General features: G+C 35.5%; 2 protein-coding genes across 3 annotated transcripts in view; one reads left to right on the top strand and one right to left on the bottom strand.

The window, feature by feature from the left end:
• The window catches only part of LOC135144042 (uncharacterized), a 29,574-nt gene extending 8,067 nt beyond the window's left edge, over positions 1–21,507 (top strand). The window contains exons 1-7 of one of the 2 annotated variants that reach the window (XM_064075986.1): positions 5,507–5,908; positions 14,170–14,402; positions 14,468–15,408; positions 15,455–15,708; positions 15,755–15,908; positions 20,999–21,313; positions 21,359–21,507. In XM_064075986.1, the coding sequence (XP_063932056.1) occupies positions 5,708–5,908; positions 14,170–14,402; positions 14,468–15,408; positions 15,455–15,708; positions 15,755–15,908; positions 20,999–21,313; positions 21,359–21,507 (2,247 nt within the window). In that variant the 5' untranslated portion in view covers positions 5,507–5,707. Of the gene's footprint in view, positions 1–5,506; positions 5,909–14,169; positions 14,403–14,467; positions 15,409–15,454; positions 15,709–15,754; positions 15,909–20,998; positions 21,314–21,358 lie in introns of those variants that run through there. The other variant, XM_064075993.1, reaches the window with a different exon arrangement.
• LOC135144034 (NADPH-dependent diflavin oxidoreductase 1) lies at positions 2,832–5,069 on the bottom strand. Its single transcript, XM_064075973.1, has 5 exons — positions 4,640–5,069; positions 4,341–4,592; positions 3,500–4,295; positions 3,223–3,449; positions 2,832–3,175 (listed from the first exon to the last, which is right to left on the bottom strand). Exons 1-5 carry the CDS (start codon positions 4,912–4,914, stop codon positions 2,950–2,952), a joined length of 1,776 nt encoding a protein of 591 aa, XP_063932043.1. The 5' UTR covers positions 4,915–5,069; the 3' UTR covers positions 2,832–2,949.
• Positions 21,508–21,518: the final 11 nt, after the last annotated feature.

Below are 21,518 nucleotides of genomic sequence, written 5' to 3'. Positions count from 1 at the left end.
AGGATACCTGCCCGGCAAGCGGGTGACGTATGGTTCGACTCCCACCGAGGCAGCAATATTTTTCTTCGCTCACCTTCACTGTGTTCAAATTATGAACGAATGAATACGTGAAAAATGATTTTTTTAATATAAAACACCCTATATATAATTAATTACTGCGTATTACTCTGTTTTTACTTCCCGAGTGTTAGCTACGTTTTTTAAATCTGCAATTTGATTATTATCTGTTCATAATGTTAGCTTTACGTTTATTTATTTTAGCAATTATAAAACTCTCTTCTTAGAAATTCTAAGTCATCATCAGCATCATTATTGACTTAGGGATTACCGGTGATATTTTATGTGGACTATAAGATTGTCTGAATATGGTAGGATAGACATTACACATTTATTTATGATGTTCCAAGAAGTCATATCAAAAAATTATCAAATAAATGTGTTATCAAGAAGAGACTACGACACTGTGTTTGTATTTATAGCACTCCAAACCTAGGGAAAGTTTCGTCTAAACAGTAAAAAATTTTGGAGTCAATGTCCAGCGAAATGTTTTATTAGCAAGATTGGAAACAATCCCGAAGTCATTCCTAATCAAGCTGAAAGTTATTTTGTGCCAACTTTCAATTACTGTCAATTATTTTAACTGTTAAGTTCTAATTCAAGGTGAAAAACCATCATAGCAAATCCATTTCATCTTATTGAAAAAACGAGCGTAAGAAGAATGGCAACTTTAATGTTTTCTCGCCGCTTCATGTTCTCTTTAGTACGAAAAAATAGGTCTCCCGTTTCCGTCTGTCAGCCTGACTGCCGTCTGCGGCGATTTTTATTAGAGCGATTGTTGTCAAATTTTATGTGTGTTAGGAATATGGTGTAGACGTTAAAGCGCTAACCAAAATTTGTCTTATCATCTCCATCCACACTGTAGAAACGTCGTAAATTTTGTTTAGTGAACACCATTTCACTTTTATAAATTAATAAATTACTCTTGTACTTCCGTTTTTCGAATTCTCTTCGTTTTTGTTTATTATATACACTTCCTTCTTCTTTAGTAACATAATAGGTAGATGGTAGATGCGTCAGCCTGACTTAAGACCTGTGGTGGTCTTTCCATTTTTTTTTATTGATCAAGTCAATCATTTTTTTATTATGAGGATCACGCTATACGTGTCGGAATTGACATACGTGTTGTGATAACCCAAACATCCCAGAGCCAGAAGTTGACATGTGGGCAAAATTTTAAAACCCCACGAAAAATTTATAAATAAACTGTGATCGTCAACAAAATAGAACCCCACGTTATGTCTTTTTATGGCAGAATGCGTTCAGATACAAAGTGGTGAATCCTAAGGTTGGAAAAGTGCCTCTAAATCGAATACAAAATACAGAAGACAAAAATTGTTTATTCTTCTATTGTAGAGAGCTAAAAACAATTGTGAGATAAGCCCAAGTGTTAGGTCACCGTTCCCCGTCGATAATAAATGTTCAAATTCAAGCCGCAAAAAAATTAAAAAAGATATTAAAGCCCTCCCGTTTTTCGAGTTAAAGGGGTATGAATTTAACAACAAATTTTCAAAGTCCTTTCTCTCAAAGCGGATCAACGTTTAAGATCAGTCCTAATGCCAAATGCCTTCACAACCCCGCCCCTTCCTTTGTATTACTTCGACGCCTATGGAGCATGAATTCTAGTATTTCACACTGGTTGAGAAATTGTACTTTGACAAATCAGTTTTTAAACATATCTAGATCTGCTACTCAATGCGTACACAATTAAGTAGGTACATACTTAAGTAAACATAAAGAGAGAGATCATGGAATGATGGTATATTTCCGTGAAGAAGTCATAGTGGGATTCAGGGTCTCATCAACCAGCAGTTGCATAACGAATTGGTATGTAGGTACTTGTGTTAATTTTTTTTTTTTTTTTTTTTTTTTTTTTTACACCCATGGAAAACAATAACAGTTGCGATAATATTAAATTAATGCTAGTCATAATTTACAAAAATATTCATAGAAAATTATACAGGTGTGATTAAATTTTGCACATTTTACACATCCATTCATCTGCACCTGCGTGTCATAAATAATGATGTTATAGTTTTATATTTCAGTTATTAAACATCAACAGTACCAACTACCGTAGAGTTTAATAATAACGAATAATTGTTTAAGTATGTCGGACTGATTACATTATTTAAATTGTATTTAGTTGTCCGTTTATAACAGTAATAAAAGCTTTGTAGTATGTTTTAATTAAAGACTACAAAGACTGCGAAGAAGCATAAAAGGAACAAGCATATGAGAGCCGTTCGTTTCCCACGAGAAATCGTCCACAAGTACACACTTTCCTAGCGAATTATGGACAAATTTGTTTACAAATATTAACATTTTGCCCAACAAATTCCTAACTTTAAAACATAAACCGTCTCATAATTTGCATGACGGTGATTAGTTGCAGCCGTGTTTCGTATTTTAACGAGATTTTGAGGTAATATTGTTTTCACAAAAACATTATTGATTCGACTAAAAATTATCTTGATGATCTTGTTTTCCGACAACGCGGTTGCATTTTTTACGTAAATATTTACTAGGATTTGGTTTATATTTGCGCACAATAACGACTGAATCCAATCACTAAAAGTTTCCGCTCAGCTTCAAGCAACACGCTTCTCACACAATGAAAATATCAGCGATAAACAAGGATATTGCGTCGCCTTTTATTGTCACTTAATAACGTCGTTGTTTAATATTTATTTTATTTTAAATGGAATCGTTTCGCAATAAATAATCTGTCAGTACATTTTGTTATGTAAGGAGTGATTTAATACGCTCTTCAATAAAATGTATATGCGTTTTTTAATAAAATGTAGTAAACAATAAACGCAAAACTAAAACCAGTAAAAAATACAACGTCAACAAATAATTGTAAATTGTTCTAAACTATGAAACTACATCTCATGACCAACACTCCGTTTGGTACTTATTTTGTTTCTCCATTGTTGCTATAAATTTTTCAGCGCCCTCTACCGTCATACCACCGGACATCTGACAGACTTTGACAAACGCCTCCCTTACTTCCTGTGGCATCAATTTGGCATTTCCAGCCACAAAAATATGACCATCTCGTTGCAAAAAATCCCAAACAGTCTCACGGTGCTCCAAAATTTTATGTTGGACATACCTACAAATGAGTGTAATTTGCTTATATCCACGCAAAATCAAACATACACTTTGTCTTCTTGATCCCTGGAGTATGCGCATATCAGATTTAGTTGTCGTTCCTTTTCTAGCCCGAAGAACTCGTCTTTACAATGGAAATCTTTGTCTTTGTTCCGGCAACCAAAGAATAGTAACAGATTTTGATTAGAAGACATACCTTCTGCGAATCTTTCAAAAATGAAATTGCGGAAAGGGGCGACACCTGTGCCAGGGCCTACCATGATAATAGGAATGGTCTGCAATAATTTATTTTAGTAAAAAAGGGGTGCACTTTAATAAAACTTACGGGGTTTGTGGGGAATCTGAAACTCCCTTTTTTGAGCTTTGCTGAAATTTCATCCCCTGGTTTCATTTCAGCTAAATAGTTGGAACAAAGTCCAAATCGCTCCTTAGCTAGTCTGGTCTTATATTTAACTACTGCTAACAAAACATGAATTTCATTTTCATGCATTTTGCAACTACTAGCAATTGAAAATTCCCTAGGTTTAATAGGGGGTAAGATTTCAAACAGAATTTCTTTGGTCAGATTTTTAGTGGCATAGGGAAAATCCTGAAGCACTTCAACTATATTTCTTTTAGGCCTATTACAGTAAGTGTAAAGATCATCCTGTCCTTCAGCTGTCGTAAATTCAAGACATTTTTCTTTTTCTAATTCATTATCAGTAATTTGCGCTAATACTTTAAAAGTGTGTCTTCTGGGTATAGTCATCAAGTCAAAATATTCCTCACACATTTGTTGAAAAGACACTTTTTGCTTCAATACTGGAGGCACTGGCATTTCAGGTTCATTTTCTTTCACTCTTAGAATACAATCAAAATTTAAATTATGAGACTTCAAAAGTGCCTGGAATGCATCCACTTGCCATTGTAAATTTCTAGGTCTTAACAAAACCACGTCACCTGGTACATACTCCTGACCTTCAGTCCTCAATTTAATTAAACGAACATCTTGGAAGTGCTCAGGGTGTGTGATCCTGCTATTATCAATAACAGTAACGGTAAAATCATCCAAATGTTTTGTGGCGTAATAAATCGACTGATTGTTTAAGTTTTCGGCCAAAGTTGAACTTTGCACACTCCAACTAAAACCACTACATTACACACGTTTATTTGATGGTTGTAATTACCGTGGTGTTATAGGCAAATTTGTTGCTAATGGTTGAACCCCTCTGGGTAATGGGTACAATAAAAGCAACTTCGACCATAGCGTTTCTATCCACGGATCAGCGGCACCGTCATAACCTAAATAATGTTGGTCGTCGCCCAAACCTAACGGCTGCAGAGCTTGCGCCCCCAGTTGTAGAAGTCGCTTATGTAATCGTTTCGCGGCGAAATTAAATTTAGTATAACTAGAATCTCCTAAACCGAACACAGCATATCTAAAAATAAACAACTAATTTAATTAATCGCAAATGAATTACATTACTTTAGATTAGAAAGAGAATCCGAGGGGATATTTTTTCGCAACAGAAACCTCCAAAACTGCTTCATGTTATCTGGTTCTTCACCTTGACCAGTCGTGGAACAAACGAAGATTACGCACTCTTCACTAATTAAATCTAACACATTGTAATCGTCCATAGACTTCACGGTACTTTTGAAATAAAAACGTTTCGATTCTCGCCAGATATTTTCTGCCAAGTCTTGAGCAGTGCCCGTTTGAGAACCGTACAAAATTAATATTCTCTCATTTATGAACATATTTCGAAATAACTTTCGACTGATGAAAAAACAAGTTTTGCGATCTTGTTTACACCATTTCTAGTGCGGATAAAGGTCCTAGTTGTAGCTAAAGTCATTAATTGAGTAGAGCTAACCTCGAAAAAATCACTTGTGTCATGCTGGCTGTCAATCGGTCAATGAATTTTGACGTGGGGAATTTTAGCAGAGAGTTGGTAGCGGTACGTCTATCCAGTAACCGCGGTAAATTTAATTTGAAAATGCGCGACACCGATCGAAATAAACATAAGCAATAACTTTTGTTTCCTGTTTGGGTATTTGTAGAACTCAATATTACGTGTCAAGGGCTGAAGTATAAACAATTTCGCTTGATTTAAAAGGGTACAATTTAATTTATTTGTGGTATTCTTCATTAGGTAAATAGATGCATGACATGAAAAGAAGATTAACGACACAAAATTGCAATGATTTATTTAGGTCAATAACAATATCGTACGACTTAGCAACGTTGTTTATTTGTGTGGTGTAGTCATGGAAACGGCAAAATTTGTGACGATGTTTTGTGGTGTAGAAATAATTTCTAATCACCATTTGCATGTAGATGACGAAGACGATAAAATGTGCGTGCTTAGATTTATTTTAAAAATAATAAAAAAGAAAGTACTCCAAGTCAACAGTCTCCATCGATTTTCTAAGTACAAAAGAAACTTAAACATAAATTAGTGGAAATAGTGGTGTAATTTTCTTAATGGTGCGAATTAGTATCGATCTAATTTAGTTTTTGCCGCATAACGATGAAAATAGAAATTCTCTGATGTCGAGAACTATTCAGACTGTAACGAAATGGTTGCCTGTAGATGTAAAAGGGTCAGAAACTGTTTTTCAAGATTGTAGAGATTTGAAAAAAACTTCCAAGAATTTGTTGTTACGAATTTGTGTGCTTTTGGAAAATTTGAGGAAGAAATACAACACGAAAATGTATCACAATTGTATGCAAAACGAGCTCAATATTCAAGTAAGTACCTACCTGTTATATCTCGTTCTGAATTGATACCACATGACTGTAATAAAAAAAGAAAGTGTCTGTGAGAAATAAATAGGTAAGTTCAGGGAACGTGTGTCTTTATTTGAACGACGCAACCGTAAATGTCATTAATTAAATTTTCGTCATCGTTAACAGAACCATATATCATAAATAATAGTGATTTTTCGTGTCTATGATGGTTTAGCAAAATTTTGTACTTTGTCGAGATTATAATTATTTTTAACTAAGTTTTTATATCTTCTGATATTTAATTTTTAAGTCAGGTTAGGTCAGGTCAAGTTAGGTTAGATCAGGTCAAGTCAGGTCAGATCAAGTTAGGTCAGGTATATCTATTTATAAAGTGATCAATATTGAAAATTTTAACGAATCTCTAGAAAATCGAAGTGCGACTACTCCGTTTAAGAGTCAAAAGGATGTCGGACGAATTGGTGTTTATTATTACCTATTGTGCAAAATAATATGCTTTTTATACTAGTGATTGGTTTATTAATATTTATCTCTGTTTTTAACGTTGTGCATGTAGACTTTTGGAAAAAAATCACATTATGCAAACAAAAATATATATATACAATGTGACTTAAGTACAAATTACGAAACCGATTGCTTTGAAATTTTGCACACGCACAGTTGGTCATTAGCATTCACCCATTTATCCCTTCCAAAAACTTAATGACGTCAAAATTTGATAAATAAATTTCGCTTAAAACTAAATTTTATATGGCAGACATACTACTTTATTTGTGGTAAAATAATATGTAGCCATATTTTTAAGTAAACTAGATATAGAAAGTTTAAACATAATTTTCCAACATTCTAAACACACAGTACTCAGTGGAGGCGGTGGGGGCGGTCTACTCCGGGTACCAAGCACTAAGGGGTGACAACGACAACTCACTCGCATAGCTAGAGTATACTTACAAAAGAACCACTTTGCAAAAACATACAAAAAACAAAAAAAATCGGGACGGTAGACAGACGAACAAATAGACAGACAGACGGAAATGGGAGACCTATTTCTTAGTACTCTAGGGGTCATGAAAGGTGAAGAAATAAGGATTTTACAATTAAGCTCCTCCCCTTGGCTCACGACGAATAAAAAAATCATCACAATTGAAATAGGGCGGGTGGGCGAAGCTTACATTTTGCGTTTTTTTTTTTCTTAATATGTGTAGTCATCTTTTCACAACAAGAAACTTAAACATGTTTAAAATGGTAAATTTGTATCGGGAAATATCGATTTTGCAATTACGCTCCGCCCCTCATTTGACAACGAATGAAAAATTCATCACGGTTGAGATCGAGACGGATGGGTGGCGCTTCACTTTTGGTTTTCTTTTTTAATTATTAATACATTTAGTTTTCTTTGTATAACACAATTACTTAAGAACATATTTCACATGGTAATTTCTCGTAGAAAAATAAGGATTTTAGAGTTAAGCTCCCCCTCTCGGCTTACGACGAATAAAAAAAATTGGTCTAAAGAGTTTAGACAATACTTCCCTCGCTGTCGAAAACGTGACGACGGCATGCCAATTATGTTTTTTTTTCTCATTACATTTTTGTAGCGGAGCATTTAAAAAAAAATTGCGATGACGTCATCAACATTTTTGCAAGGACACATATATCAGTTTGGATAGTAGTGTAATACTAAAAAAAAAAAATAGGGCTAGGCGGTTAAAATTTATGTTACGCATCGCGAAGAAAATTATAGTAGAAGCGTTTCTGTTGTATACAATAAAATTTTACAATGTCATTACGATGGGTGGCTAAGTTGTTCACTCACTGAGTGTCCCACCGCCTTGGCATGCCCCGCTACTGTTCAACCAGAAGAAGGGTAGCTAAGAACCGCTCGGGTTACTGGTTTTCCACTTGTCCGGGTTTCAAATTACAATTTATGGTGGGTATGAACCGCTGTGAAGTTAACTGGCTTAAACCATCATAAAATTTTATTGTATACAACAGGAATGTTGTCACTGTATGAGAAAACTAACGTTAAATGAACGTCAGTTGATGATTTTAAAATCCATATCCACGACATAATAATAATAATAATATTTTTAATAATTTTCAAGTGTCGGTCGTGCTGAAAATAAAACTATTTCTGTAAATTACTAAAAATGATGCATAATTGGAAAGCGAGAAGGTAAGACAAGGATGCACCGGGCGCACTTCAGACGGGTAGATAGGATGAATAAATTTCGACCGCCCAGCTTTATTTATAAACAACGACGTCATAGAGAAATGCATCTGTGCGAGATGTTCGACGTCCCGCATGCTGTTGAATGCGCCAAGATCATTAAAAAAGGTTATGAGTGCAAAAAATTTATTTACAGCACATTATCAACGGGAATACATTACATCGGAAGAATGTCACGTAGATATTTGTTTGATTTGAATGAGTTTATCGCCCCAAAACAGATGACTAAAATTATTCATAAGCCTCCATTGAACAAAATATTCTGAATGTTATTATTATAATTCTTACCTTATCATTATTTTGTTGTTATAAAGACGAGCGTATTCTCACATTTTCCAGAAAATGGGGTGTTTAAGCAAATCTAAAAAATATGAATGCAATGATTAAAAGTCTGTTCGTATTTTGCACATTTGCGAAAGAATTTATTGGCAAAATTTTGCGATGCCGTAATCAATTTTTTGGGGTTGATAAACAGCTACATTTTCATTAAAAAGTTACCATGCTTACAATAACTTCAAAACGTCAAGATTTCAAAGTATTCAGTTTTGTAATTCTTGATTTAATCAATAAAATAAATTGATTCGGTCATTAATTTTTTTCACACACCCCGTATAAGGAAATCTAAAAAATATTTATGCAGTGATAAATCACGATTATAGACTCATCATACTTTGCACAATGCACATTTAAGATAGCATTTTTTCGGAAAAATTTTGGGGTGGGGTGATCAATTTTTTAGGGGGGGATGCGCAAATATATTTTGTTCAAAAATTTACCATGCCTATGATAACTTTAAAACAGCTCCAAGATTTCAAAGCATTCGGTTTTGTACTTTCTGATTAAATAAATAAAATATATTCACTCATTCATTAACTTTTTTGAGACACCCTGTATATGCAAATCCAAAAAATAGATAGGATTTATTCGGCAAACTTTTGAGGTGAAGTCATCAATTTTTTTGGAGGGGACAAGTAAATATTTTTTGAATAAAAACTTGTCATGCTCAGGCGCGGATACAGGATTTCGTTTAGGGGCGGGGGGGGGGGGGGGGGCAATTTTTGCAGTATTTTATCTCCCAGAAATGCGTTCTAAACAAAAAAATTTATAAAATTTTAACTAGTATACTCTTTTGTCACATAACATGGGTGACATTTGGTTGTTTTCGTTACACGTATAGTGTACAGTAGAACCTCGATAATCCGAATTAATTGGGAAAAAGGTGTGTTCGGATTAACGATTTGTTCGGATCAGCGATTTTCCCAAAAATCTGAAAGGAAATTGAATAACAACTTCATATACAGTTGAAAACAAACTTCAAGAAATAAACCTTAATTTTATTAAACAAAATTAAAGAATTCTTAAGCAACAATGGATAATAGATACATTCTAAAAAAATATTACTCCGTGACCATAAACACGCTATCTTTTTGGAATCAACACGCTGGGATCTATACCCTCAGAATTTTTCAAAAATGTAATTTTCCATATGTATCCTCGACGATTTTCAAAATTTAACTAAATATATTTTCTTGTAGATTTTGGATCTCAGAAGTCACTTCTGGATTCATTTCTTCGATAACTTAAAGCTTTTTTCCAGATTCGTCCAGTTGAAATACTTTGGCAATTTTTAAAAATTTCGAAAAATTCGAATTTCACACCGAATTTTCAAAAATATTGCTCGGTTACCATTAACATGCTATATATTTGGAATCAGCACGTCGGGATATACATATCCCTGAATTTTTTCTGAATTTTTAAGAAATTTTTTCAAAAATGAAATGTTCCTCATGCAAATTTCGACCCATTTTTGACGATTTTACCTAAATACTTTTCTTGTAGATTTCGGGCCTCATTTCTTCGATTACTTCAACCTTTTTTCCAGAATTGGATAATTAATTCAGTGCATTGAAATATAGCAATTTTTAAAAATTTCAAAATACTCCATACAACATATGTAGAAAAATCTTGCGTCATTTGTGCAAGTAGGTGCGTGTTTCCAAGTTCCGAAGAAGCATCGATTTCAAATAGCTTTTGTTCGGATTACTGGATGTTTGGATAATCGTGAATTAGAGGTTGTAGCTACTGTATTTACAAAATGAAATGCGATTTCAAAATTTTGAAATTGGTGAAAATAAAGTACGTCGGTCGTGTGTCGGGGGGGGGGGGCAATTGCACCCATTGCCCCCCCCCTGGATCCGCGGCGCTTGGTCATGCTTGTCATAACTGTAAATCATCTGCAAGATTTCTAAGCATTCGGTTTTGCAGATTCCAAATTAAATGTCAAATTGTTGTTTCCTAATGTTGATTTTTTTTTCCAAAAATCTGGACGTTTCGGGTAAAATCTCAATTCGGAGTTTTGAAGTGACATCATCACATTAGTGGTGGGGATGATTACACAAATTTTGGTTAGCGTTTTACCATCTACATGATATACCTAATATAAATACAAAATTTGACAACAATCGGCCTAGTATTTTCGGAGATTATCTGTCTAATAAGAATCCGGGACGGCAGATAGACAGCCAGACGGAAACGGGGGACCTATATTTCTTCATCCTCTAGGGGTCATGATACGTCGAGAAAATGCAAAAGTAGAGAGTCGGCCGACGGAATGTAAAAATCATCACAATTGAGACAGGGTGGGTGGGCGGGGCTTATATTTTGCCTTTTTTTCTTAATATACATAGCCATCTTTTCACAACATGAAACTTAAAACATGTTTAAAACAGTACATTTTTGCAAGGAAATATGGATTTTGCAATTGTGGGGCGCAGCCTCATTGCAATCTTTGGGTTTTATTTTTTTCTAAATATACATAGTATTCTTTGAACAATACGATACTCAAAAACATGTTTTTAATTTCTCGGATCATCACAATTGAGATTGGGCGGGTGGGCGGGGCTACATTTTGCTTTTTTTTTTCTTGCTATGTGTAGACTTATTTCGACAACAAGAAACTTAAAATCCCTTTAAATAAGGCAAAAGTTGAACATCAAAGTTACTATCAACGACAACTTGGCAACGGAGTTTATAAATGACTATTTCTCTCAGAAAATTTTAACCAATCATGTTAACGCATCTTACCAAAATCACCTAGCAACGGAAGAATATGACCGAGCATTATGCAAATACCCGGGTATATACACGTGTACTTATAGTGAATATTTTTGACATTCTACAAAAATAAGTAATGAGCAAATTATTTTAAAAGTTTATTTATTCGAATATTGAAATACAATAATACTTCTTCGCTTGGCAAATTTTCATTTCTCATTTTCGAAATCAATTCATTTTGATGTTCCTCATCCAGTTTTAAGTATGAATTGATTGAACTCACATTGCTGTGACCTGTAATTTTCGTTATTTGGTGTTCGCCAACAACACTTTTTGCCAATATTCCTATCTCCTTTGCCACAGAAACAGTCCATTTGGATATAATGTTTTTTCCTATCGGCGAGTTCTTGGAGGCCAACAAAATTTTCTTTTTTCCACGAAGGATTAGGAGTTAGAAAAAGACGATTTGTAGTGACATCTTGTTTCTGTTTTTCTATCAGTTTGTAAAATAATTTATAGAACGCATAAATTCAATTAAAAATTATTGCAAAAAGTAAACTTACCGGACTGGGCATCGATCCGGATTTATTTTGTTTGTCACTAGAAATTTTTTCTTTGTCAGCGGCCTAGCTCCTCCTTGGGATATCTTACTAAATACTGGGTTGTAAATAATACGTCCTGTTGGTTGTCCAAAATTATCTATTTCTTCTTAAAAAAAAGTGGTAAGACAGTTTACAGGCAACGTTGAAACTTGCAGCACTAATCTTCCGTTTTTCACTTGAACATTGTAGCTCCTTTCGTTTACTACCTCGCGCATGCCTTGCTGACGTAAATTCAATATCCTTGATGGATCAAAAGGAATGCCATATTCTTCGAAGAATTTTTCCTGCACCATTTTTGCCACCCTATTCCTTTGGGTCTTAACTACTCCTTCTTTATAATCTTCCCCGTCTTTTTTTTTACATGTTGAATCCGAAATCCTTTAACATTCTCGCCAAACTTACTACAGACGTGCTCTCGTTTAAAATATAACCTCTTGACTTGCAGAATTCATCAAACAAGTTCCACGAGCTTGATGAATTTTTGAGTCAATTTCCTCTAAGGAATTTTTTCCAAAACGCTCACAAGAAAGTTCACTCATTTTATTCACAAAATAAATTGCAATTTTTGCTTGTTTATTTGTGTTACTATCGGAGATTGTTACTATGACAAGTTTCACAGGCTTGATTTGAAAATTTAATTTGGCAACTAATTTAGATTGTCTTTATTCCGTGGTCATTCTTAACTAGAGTGAATGTAAAATTATGAAATATTCTTCGAGAAATAGTCCTCTTGCATGCCATCCTTGAATATTTTAACTCGTGCATTTCGTGCACTCGTAAAAATATTCGTGTATTCAGCATGCACTCGGGATATAAGATATAAGTAACTACTGACAATTTTCAGCTGTAAAAGCAATGTCAGCCGAAACTTCAACAGTAAGTTTATAAATCCCACTGCTAACGTCATCAAGAAAAGATGTTCATGGAATAGTGCCAAATCTAACAAAAATCTACGATGAATGTTCTGCAGAGCACATAATTTTGTAAATTTTATGACTGAGGCGCCACTTGGAAGCTGCCAGCATTTCTTCCCAAGAAGCTTTTTAGATTCATCGTAAAATGGGGCTATTCTGAGTTTGTTTCGAGTCAAGCGCTGTGTCTAAGATCTTTTTAACCATTTTTTTCGGTGGCTTCACGTGAAAGACGCTTTTTAAAATTAAAATTGATAAAATTGTACTTAAGGTCCACAATGAGCTAAGCGCGACTAAACAATCTTTCCATTTTTATCAATTGAAAAAGAGAGGAAAGTAAATTTTGGTAACGTCATAGAATATTTTGCTAAAATAAAGATTCGTAAGGACGTTTAGTATTTGTTGTTTTATTATATACGGGGGTGTTCAATAGAAAACCGCCCTGGATGCCAAACCACGCTACGCCGCCACTGACAGTATTATAATTTTTTTTAATGACTTTTAACATACTATTTTATAACGATTTTAAATTTTTTAATATGTTGAAATAACTTTGGACCATTTTTTCGTAATAATAAAGTTGATTCGTGCTGCTTTAAAATGTTATTAACTAACACTATGGTTAATTAGCTTATTATAGTGAACCAAGAGTTATAAGGTTATATGGCCATCATAAAATCATCCCATTGTGTCGAAGTTAAGTTGTTTACAATAGAAAAGGCTTTAGGGTCGTAAATAACGTGTCCACTGCAGCTCGACCGGCTCTTGTGGTTTCGTTCAGGGGCGGCTTTCACTAAATATGAAAATCCACCACTCCACTATTTCTTTACTACCTGCAGCCGCTGAGGGTTCCGAAATAACCACTCGCTTTGAAAGCCGGTCCTGTTAAATATGAGCAAGAAATGTTTAGAAGATGATTTATTGCCAACCGGTAAGCTTAGTGCGAACCACACAAAGGGGGTATTTATTTGCGGTCAACTACTTTTATGATGGCCATATAACCTTATAGGTCTTGGTTCACTATAAATAGGTAGTGTAAACATTTATAATAATAATAATTAGTAACTAACCTTATATATTTTTCGCCACCTCCAACAGCACTTTTGTAAGTAGATAATGAAAAATTCTCATACACTATATTTTTAGTGTAATAAGTTATTAACAATTATTTAAAAAAAAATAGTATACTTGATGCAACGAAAAAAATTTCGCGTGTCACGTTATATAATCTATTCCCATTTGAAACATTCGTCATACAATTGATGTGTTAATGATACAATAAATATCCTTACTGGTTGATACAACATAGATGAGTACGTGTTACAAACGCATCAAAAACAGGATCAAATTTAATAATTGATACATTTTTAGAATTTAAACAAAATTATTACACACGTTGTAGCAATATCTTGTTTGTCATAGGCACACTAAATCTAATTTTTTTATTACAATGAGCACGTTTTGTAGGAGTTGGAAGATATTAAACTAACAATGGATGTTATGGTTACGAACTTTAACCTCGTGTTCCAAAAACTTAATTTTGAAAGCACCTCTACAGTGATTACTGAACGAATAAGGCTATGGAAAGACTCTCTATGGAAAACCAAACTGAAAATTTGTTACTTCATTCAAGAGTTAATTAACGAAATCGCATACTTATTCATCTACTATGGAGAGAATTTATTAATTCTGACTTTACGGTAGTTACATAATTGTCGAAATCCGCATGTTAAAAACTCGTTATTATACCTTTATCACCTTGTAGGATATCCACAGCGTACAACAATCTCTTTTCTATCGATAGCAAATTCGGCATTCCTAAAAACATGAGCATATGCAACAACTCCTGCCCCTATTTATTTTTTCCTTTACGAAAAATCTCGGTCGCTAGATTGCTCCAAATCATCTCCAGCAACAGAGCGGAATTGTGCTGTCACAAACTAATCGACTGTCTCCTAGAAACTTACAAGTTATACGAAACCACCGACGACGATAACGGCTCAGATAACTCAAGTTTCGAAATTTACAGAGCTCTAACTAAACACATGTCACCTCCAGACCCTTCAGAACTCGCCACTAAAAACAAAGTTCTAAATTTCGATAACGGCAGCAACAACGAAACTTTCCTAAGCATCGAAGAACTAATAGCATACGAAGAAAAAAACGTCTTAGATTTGCTAGAGATGATCTTAAAAGTGTCTCCCGCCATGCTGGGAAACGACGGAATAAAAAAATCTAAAAGCAGTGGTGCCCCTAAAGTTAGCACGAAAGCTCGAGAGAAGGTTCTGGATTATTACGAACAAATCTTGTGGGGTGAGGTCGGGAATTTTTTAGAACACATTATACTCTGGTGGGCTTCCAGTCCCTTGTCGGCTCGTCCTCCACACAGTAGCCAACACTTGAGAGAGTGGATAACTCAGTTTATACCAACAGCTGAAGTACCAGCGATGGTTTTGTCGGCTTTGACGAGTCTAGCTGATGCTTTGGGGGTTCACGTAACGTTGACTTCCTGGGACCAACATTTTCGATTAGCGTTAGTGGCTTCTAAGTCCGTGTACAATGCAGACACGGGGAAGTTGTTTTGTAATGTTTTGCAAGATCTAGTGATGTTGTGTAACCAGTGTGAGATTACTCCGGATTGGATTATTGGGGCGCCTTTGGAGGAGTTGCCTTTAGTGGAACAAATTCCGGTCTTGCATAGGCTAGGTAGTGACATCGGTGTGTCAAACTCACACTACACTATTTTTTGTAGATCACTCCATACACACTACGAGACTCTGGGCTGCTAGTGAAACTAAAAAAATTGCAAACAACTGGAACGTCGACGCTTTTTTTATGATCACTCATAGTGATATTGTTAGTTGTTTGGGTCAGTTGAACTCGCTACGTTTCGCTGACCATAGTGTAAAAATTGAAAAGGGTGGTTTAGGGGTGCACGTGCAAGTTTGTACTTTAATGAGGGCTAAGCTAGTTTCCGAAGTTAGTGAAAATATAAGTAAGCTGAAGGTGGGTAGCTCTGTGTTGCGATTTTTTATTATTTTATTGTTTATAGGATACTCCAAATGAATGTGTTAAGAATCTGGCCAGTATTTGCAGGACTATTAGTTTAGCAAATCTGCAAATGATATTTCCTGAAAATTTTTACTGGAGGAAGGTTTCGACGCAGCTTCCAGATAAGCAGAGCTCATATGTTGATAAGTATTTAGGTAGGTGAAATAAGGTTGCACAAATGTTTTAGTGAGAGTCAATAAATAATTTGGATTTGAAAAGTACATTAAGAAAATTTTTAGACATGGGCAACCGTGTGAAGAGATCTTCACTTATTTCTAGAGTGGTAGCTCGTGGTGAGGGGTTGGTTTAATGGTTTTTTAATCTGAAACACGTGGTGTAAATTTTTGTTTGTTTGTAAATTCACAGTTCATGAGAGGATTTTTAACTGTTCTTGGTCCTATCACAATTTGACAGTCATGGAATTGTTCATATAAACCACGTATTAGGAAATTCATTTATTCAGGTTTCAATTTTTTGTTTATCAAGTTATAACCATGGTACATGAAGACTTCTTGTACCATGGTTATATCTAAAACGTCTAGATGTTTTGTGAACCAGCACGGGAAAAATCAGATTGGAGCCTGAAAGGCTGAAATTTATTTTGTTTAAAAATATTTAACATTCTGATTCAGGTACCGGTGTACTAGAGCTACTGATGCTTCTGGAAAATCCCCGATTTCCAGATAGTCCCATTCGCCCATGCCCGTGATTTTTTGTCTATGAAGTATTCTGAGAGAATCTCCGGGACCACTTGTCTCTGGTTTTGAAGTATTTGGAAACAATATCGGGAACACTTGTGCCTGGTTTTTGAAGTAGTTTTGAACTTATGTAGTGTGAAAGAAATTGAAATCTCTTGTGAAAGATGGCGGGGACCCCTTTTGTGTTGTTTTTGAAGTAGTTTGAGAGAATCTCGGCGCCCCGTGTCTTGCGTTTGATGTAGTTTGAAAGAATTTCGGAGATCCTTTGTCTTGTTTTTGAAGTAATTAAAGAATCTCGCGGACCACTGTGTATGATTTTTGAAGTATTATGAAAGAATCTCGGGAACCCCTTGTGCCTGGTTTTTCAAGTGGTTTGAAGGATCTCGGGTACCACTTGTATATTCTACCTTTTGGAAGGAGTTTGAAAGAATTTTGCAGATCCCTTGGGTATAGTTTTTGAAGTGATCTGAAAGAATTTCGGAGATCCCTTGCTTTTTTTTGTGAAGTCATTTCAAAGAACCTCGGGGACCCCTTTTGTTTTTGAAGTAGTTCGAAAGAATTTTTGGAACACTTTGTCCCTGGTTTTTGAAGTAGTTTGAAGGATCGCTGGGACCACTTTTGTCTTGTTTTTGAAGTAGTTTGAAAGAATCTCGGCGTTCCCTTGTATTCTGCTTTTTGGAAGGAGTTTGAAAGAATCTCAGGGATCCCTTGTGTTTGTAGTAATTTGAAAAAAATTCGGAGATTCCTTACCTTGTTTTTGAAGTAATTTCAAAGAATCTAGAGGACACCTTTTGTTTTTGAAGTACTTAGTTTGAAAGAATCTTTGGGACATTTTGCGCCTGGTTTTTGAAGTAGTTTGAAGGCTCTCGGGGAATACTTTTGTCTTATTTTTGAAGTACTTTGAAAACATTTTTGGGACACCTTGTGTCTGGTTTTTGACGTAGTTTGAAGGATCTCTGGGACCACTTTTGCCTTGTTTTTGAAATATTTTGAAACAATCTCGGGAACCCCTTTGTTTTTAAAGTAGTTTGAAAAAATCTTGGGGACACCTTGCGCCTAGTTTTCGAAGTAATTTGAAAGGATTTCGGGGACTCTTTTTGTTTTGTTTTTGAAGTAATTTGAAGGGATCCCGACAACCACTTATGTTGTTTTTTGGAAGGAATTTGAAAAAATTTTGCGGACCCTTTGTTTTGTGTTGGAAGTAGTTTGAAAGAATCTCAGGGACCCCTTTTGTTTTGTTTTTGAAGTAGTTTGAAAGAATTATGGCGACCCCTTGTGTTTTGCGTTTGATGTAGTTTGAAGGATTTCGGGGACTCCTTTTATTTTGTTTTTGAAGTAGTTTTCAAGAATCTCGAGGACCCCTTGTGTCTGGTTTTTGAAGTAGTTTGAAAGAATCTCGGAGATCCTTTGTGCCTGGTTTTCGAAGTAATTTGAAGGATCTCGGGAACTCTTTTTGAAGTAGATTGAAGGATCTCGGGGACCTCTTTTGTCTTGTTTTTGAAGTAGTTTGAAAGAATCTCGGGAACCTATTGTGCCTGGTTTTTGATATGGTTCGAAGAATCTCGAGGACTTGTTTTGTTTTGTTTTTGCAGTAATTTCAAAGGATCTCGGGTACCACTTGTGTTCTGCTTTTTGGAAGGAGTTTTGAAAAGATTTTGCGAATCCCTTGTCTTGTTATTGAAGTATTTTGAAAGAATCTCGGGAACCCCTTGTGCCTGGTTTTTGAAGTAGTTTGAAGGATCTCGGGTGCTTAATGTGTTCTATTTTGTGGAAGTGGTTTGATAGACGCGGGGACCTCTTGTGTCTGGTTTTTGCAGTAGTTTGAAAGAATCTCGGTGACCTTTTGTGTCTGGTTTTCGAAGTAATTTGAAGGATCTCGGGGACTCCTTTTGTTTTGTTTTTGAAGTAGATTGAAGGATCTCGGGGACCTCTTTTGTCTTGTTTTTGAAGTAGTTTGAAAGAATCTCGCCGACGCTTTGTGTCTGGTTTTTGAAGTATTTTGAAAGAATCTCGGGAACCCATTGTGCCTGGTTTTTGATATGGTTTGAAGAATCTCGAGGACTTTTGTGGTTTTGTTTTTGCAGAAATTTGAAAGGATGTCGGGTACCACTTGTGTTCTGCTTTTTGGAAGAAGTTGAAAAGATTTTGCGGATCCCTTGTGTATAGTTTTTGAAGTAGTTTGAAAGAATTTCAAAGATCCCTAGTCTGGTTTTTGAAGTAGTTTGAAATAATCTCGGCTGCTAAATGTGTTCTGTTTTTTGGAAGTGGTTTGATAGAAATGGGGACCCCTTGTGTCTGGTTTTTGAAGTAATTTGAAGGATCTCGGGGACCTGTTTCGTTTAGTTTTTAAAGTATTTTGAAAGAATCTCGAGAACCCCTCGTGCCTGGTTTTTGAAGTGGTTTGAAGGATCTGGGGGACTTCTTTTGTTTTGTTTTTGAAGTAATTTGAAGGATCTCGGGGACTCTTTTTGAAGTAGATTGAAGGATCTCGGGGACCTCTTTTGTCTTGTTTTTGAAGTAGTTTGAAAGAATCTCGGGAACCTATTGTGCCTGGTTTTTGATATTGTTCGAAGAATCTCGAGGACTTCTTTTGTTTTGTTTTTGCAATAATTTCAAAAGATCTCGGATACCACTTGTGTTCTGCTTTTTGGAAGGAGTTTTGAAAAGATTTTGCGAATCCCTTGTCTTGTTATTGAAGTATTTTGAAAGAATCTCGGGAATCCCTTGTGCCTGGTTTTTGAAGTAGTTTGAAGGATCTCGTGGATTTCTTTTGTTTTTGAGGAAATTTGAAAGGATCTCGGGTGCTTAATGTGTTTTATTTTGTGGAAGTGGTTTGATAGACGCGGGGACGTCTTGTGTCTGGTTTTTGAAGTAGTTTGAAAGAATCTTGGTGACCCTTTGTGTCTGGTTTGCGAAGTAATTTGAAGGATCTCGGGGGCTCTTTTTGTTTTGTTTTTAAAGTGGATTGCAGGATCTCGGAGACCTCTGTTATCTTGTTTTTGAAGTAGTTTGAAAAAATCTCGCGGACGCCTTGTGTCTGGTTTTTGAAGTATTTTGAACGAATCTCGGGAACCCATTGTGCCTGGTTTTTGACATGGTTTGAAAAATCTCGAGGGCTTCTGTTGTTTTGTTTTTGCAGAAATTTGAAAGAATGTAGGGGACCACTTGTATTCTGCTTTTTGGAAGAAGTTTGAAAAGATTTTGCGGATCCCTTGTGTATAGTTTTTGAAGTAGTTTGAAATAATCTCGGCTGCTAAATGTGTTCTGTTTTTTGGAAGTGGTTTGATAGACATGGGGACCCCTTGTGTCTGGTTTTTGAAGTAATTTGAAGGATCTCGGGGACCTGTTTCGTTTGGTTTTTAAAGTATTTTGAAAGAATCTCGGGAACCCCTCGTGCCTGGTTTTTGAAGTGGTTTGAAGGATCTGGGGGACTTCTTTTGTTTTGTTTTTGAAGTAATTTGAAAGGATCTCGGGTACCACTTGTGTATAGTTCTTGAAGTAGTTTGAAAAAATTTGGAGATCCCTTCTCTTGTTTTTGAAGTAATTTCAAAGATTATCGGGGACCCCTTTTGTTTTTGAAGTAGTTTGAAAGAATCTCAGAGACCCCCTGTGTTTTGTGTTTGAAAAAATTTCGGAAATCCTTTCTCTTGTTTTTGAAGTAATTTCAAAGAATCTCGGGGATGCCATTTGTTTTGTTTTTGAAATAGTTTGAAAGAATCTTGGGGGTCCCTTGTGTTCTGTTTTTGAAGTGATTCGAAAAAATCTCGGGAGTCCCGTGATTAGAGGTGGATGAGACCTGATGGGAAACATTTTGACCGGAGCCTGAAAGGCCAAAATTTTACTTCGTTTAAAAGTATATCAATTTTGGAGTCGGGCACTGTCGCCTCTGGAAAATTGCCGACTTCCAGATGGTTCTATATTGGGGAAAAATATTTACAAATTTTTGAAATCTATTTAATTATTGAAAATAAGAAAGTTCTCTCATAGGATAAATACTGCAATATGTAGAAAATAAGAAGTATTTCAAGCAAGATTTGTACGAAAAAAATGTGTGTTCAGGAAACTAAACAATTAAAGCATACGCATAATTAAACATAATTTTAAATGATTTTGGATTTAGGACTAGTCTAAATTTAATTTATTGCACGATCATTAAAAAAATCGAGGAATGAAAGGAGACCCAAGTCAAATACCTGAGGAACCACAGAAACAGGAAAAGGGAAGTGGAAATAAAACCTCGTGTAATGACAACAGATTGTCTATTTAATAAATAAGGCTTAAAAAATTCTACCAACTTTGTAGAGAAACCCAACGCGAAAGTTCGGAAAGCCTTTTAGAATCAATACAGTGTTTACTTGATATGTATCATCCAAACGATTTGATACTTACTCAGAAGAGTGTCGCGCGCTTTTTGACACCGAGACTTTTAAAAATATTTTCATAAATGCTGATATTGAGATTTGATTAAAATATTTTGGCGAAATTTTTAAGAACTGGTGTAAAACCAGCATAATTTTGTATTGTTAACATTTTTTTTTTATCTTCAGACCGAATTCTCACTCCGATTTTAATCGCCACTGAGGACCATCTAATCAGCAACATGATCCTTCAGATTATGTGCGAGTCCTGGCTGGACCACATTTACATGAACAAAATAAAGTTTTCACAACATGGCGCTTGTCAACTACTTTGTGACTTCGGCTACGTCGAAACTTGGTTGACGAACTGTTCAGTCATCAGCCAAACAATGCGAAAGAAAATGGTAAAAAACGAAGTGTTGAGAAGGTGCGAGGGCGTGGGTCGTCTGCTCCTGCGATGTCCTGGCGAACAAATCAAGATGGTGGACAAGAACAAAAAAATCGGTAACTTGCTAAACTCACTCCGACTGTAATTAAAACCAACTTTAGTTGTAGAAAGCAGCAATTCGCCCCCCGCTGAAAAAAACGAGCTCATGCCAGCCGAGATGTACGTACCCAATCAGGAGCAGTGGCTGGAACTGCGAGCTATGAAAAAACGCAACTTGTTCGCCACGTCCCTGTGTTGTGGAAAATTCTAATTGCAAACCAG

This window comes from Zophobas morio, unplaced genomic scaffold (genome assembly GCF_036711695.1).
Source record: "Zophobas morio isolate AGI-343-1 ecotype UQ-CSIRO unplaced genomic scaffold, CSIRO_AGI_Zmor_V1 ptg000004l, whole genome shotgun sequence".
In the NCBI taxonomy this organism is placed as follows: domain Eukaryota; kingdom Metazoa; phylum Arthropoda; class Insecta; order Coleoptera; family Tenebrionidae; genus Zophobas; species Zophobas morio.
The sequence above is the reverse complement of the archived record's forward strand: the minus strand, read 5'-3'. Positions and strand labels throughout refer to the sequence as shown.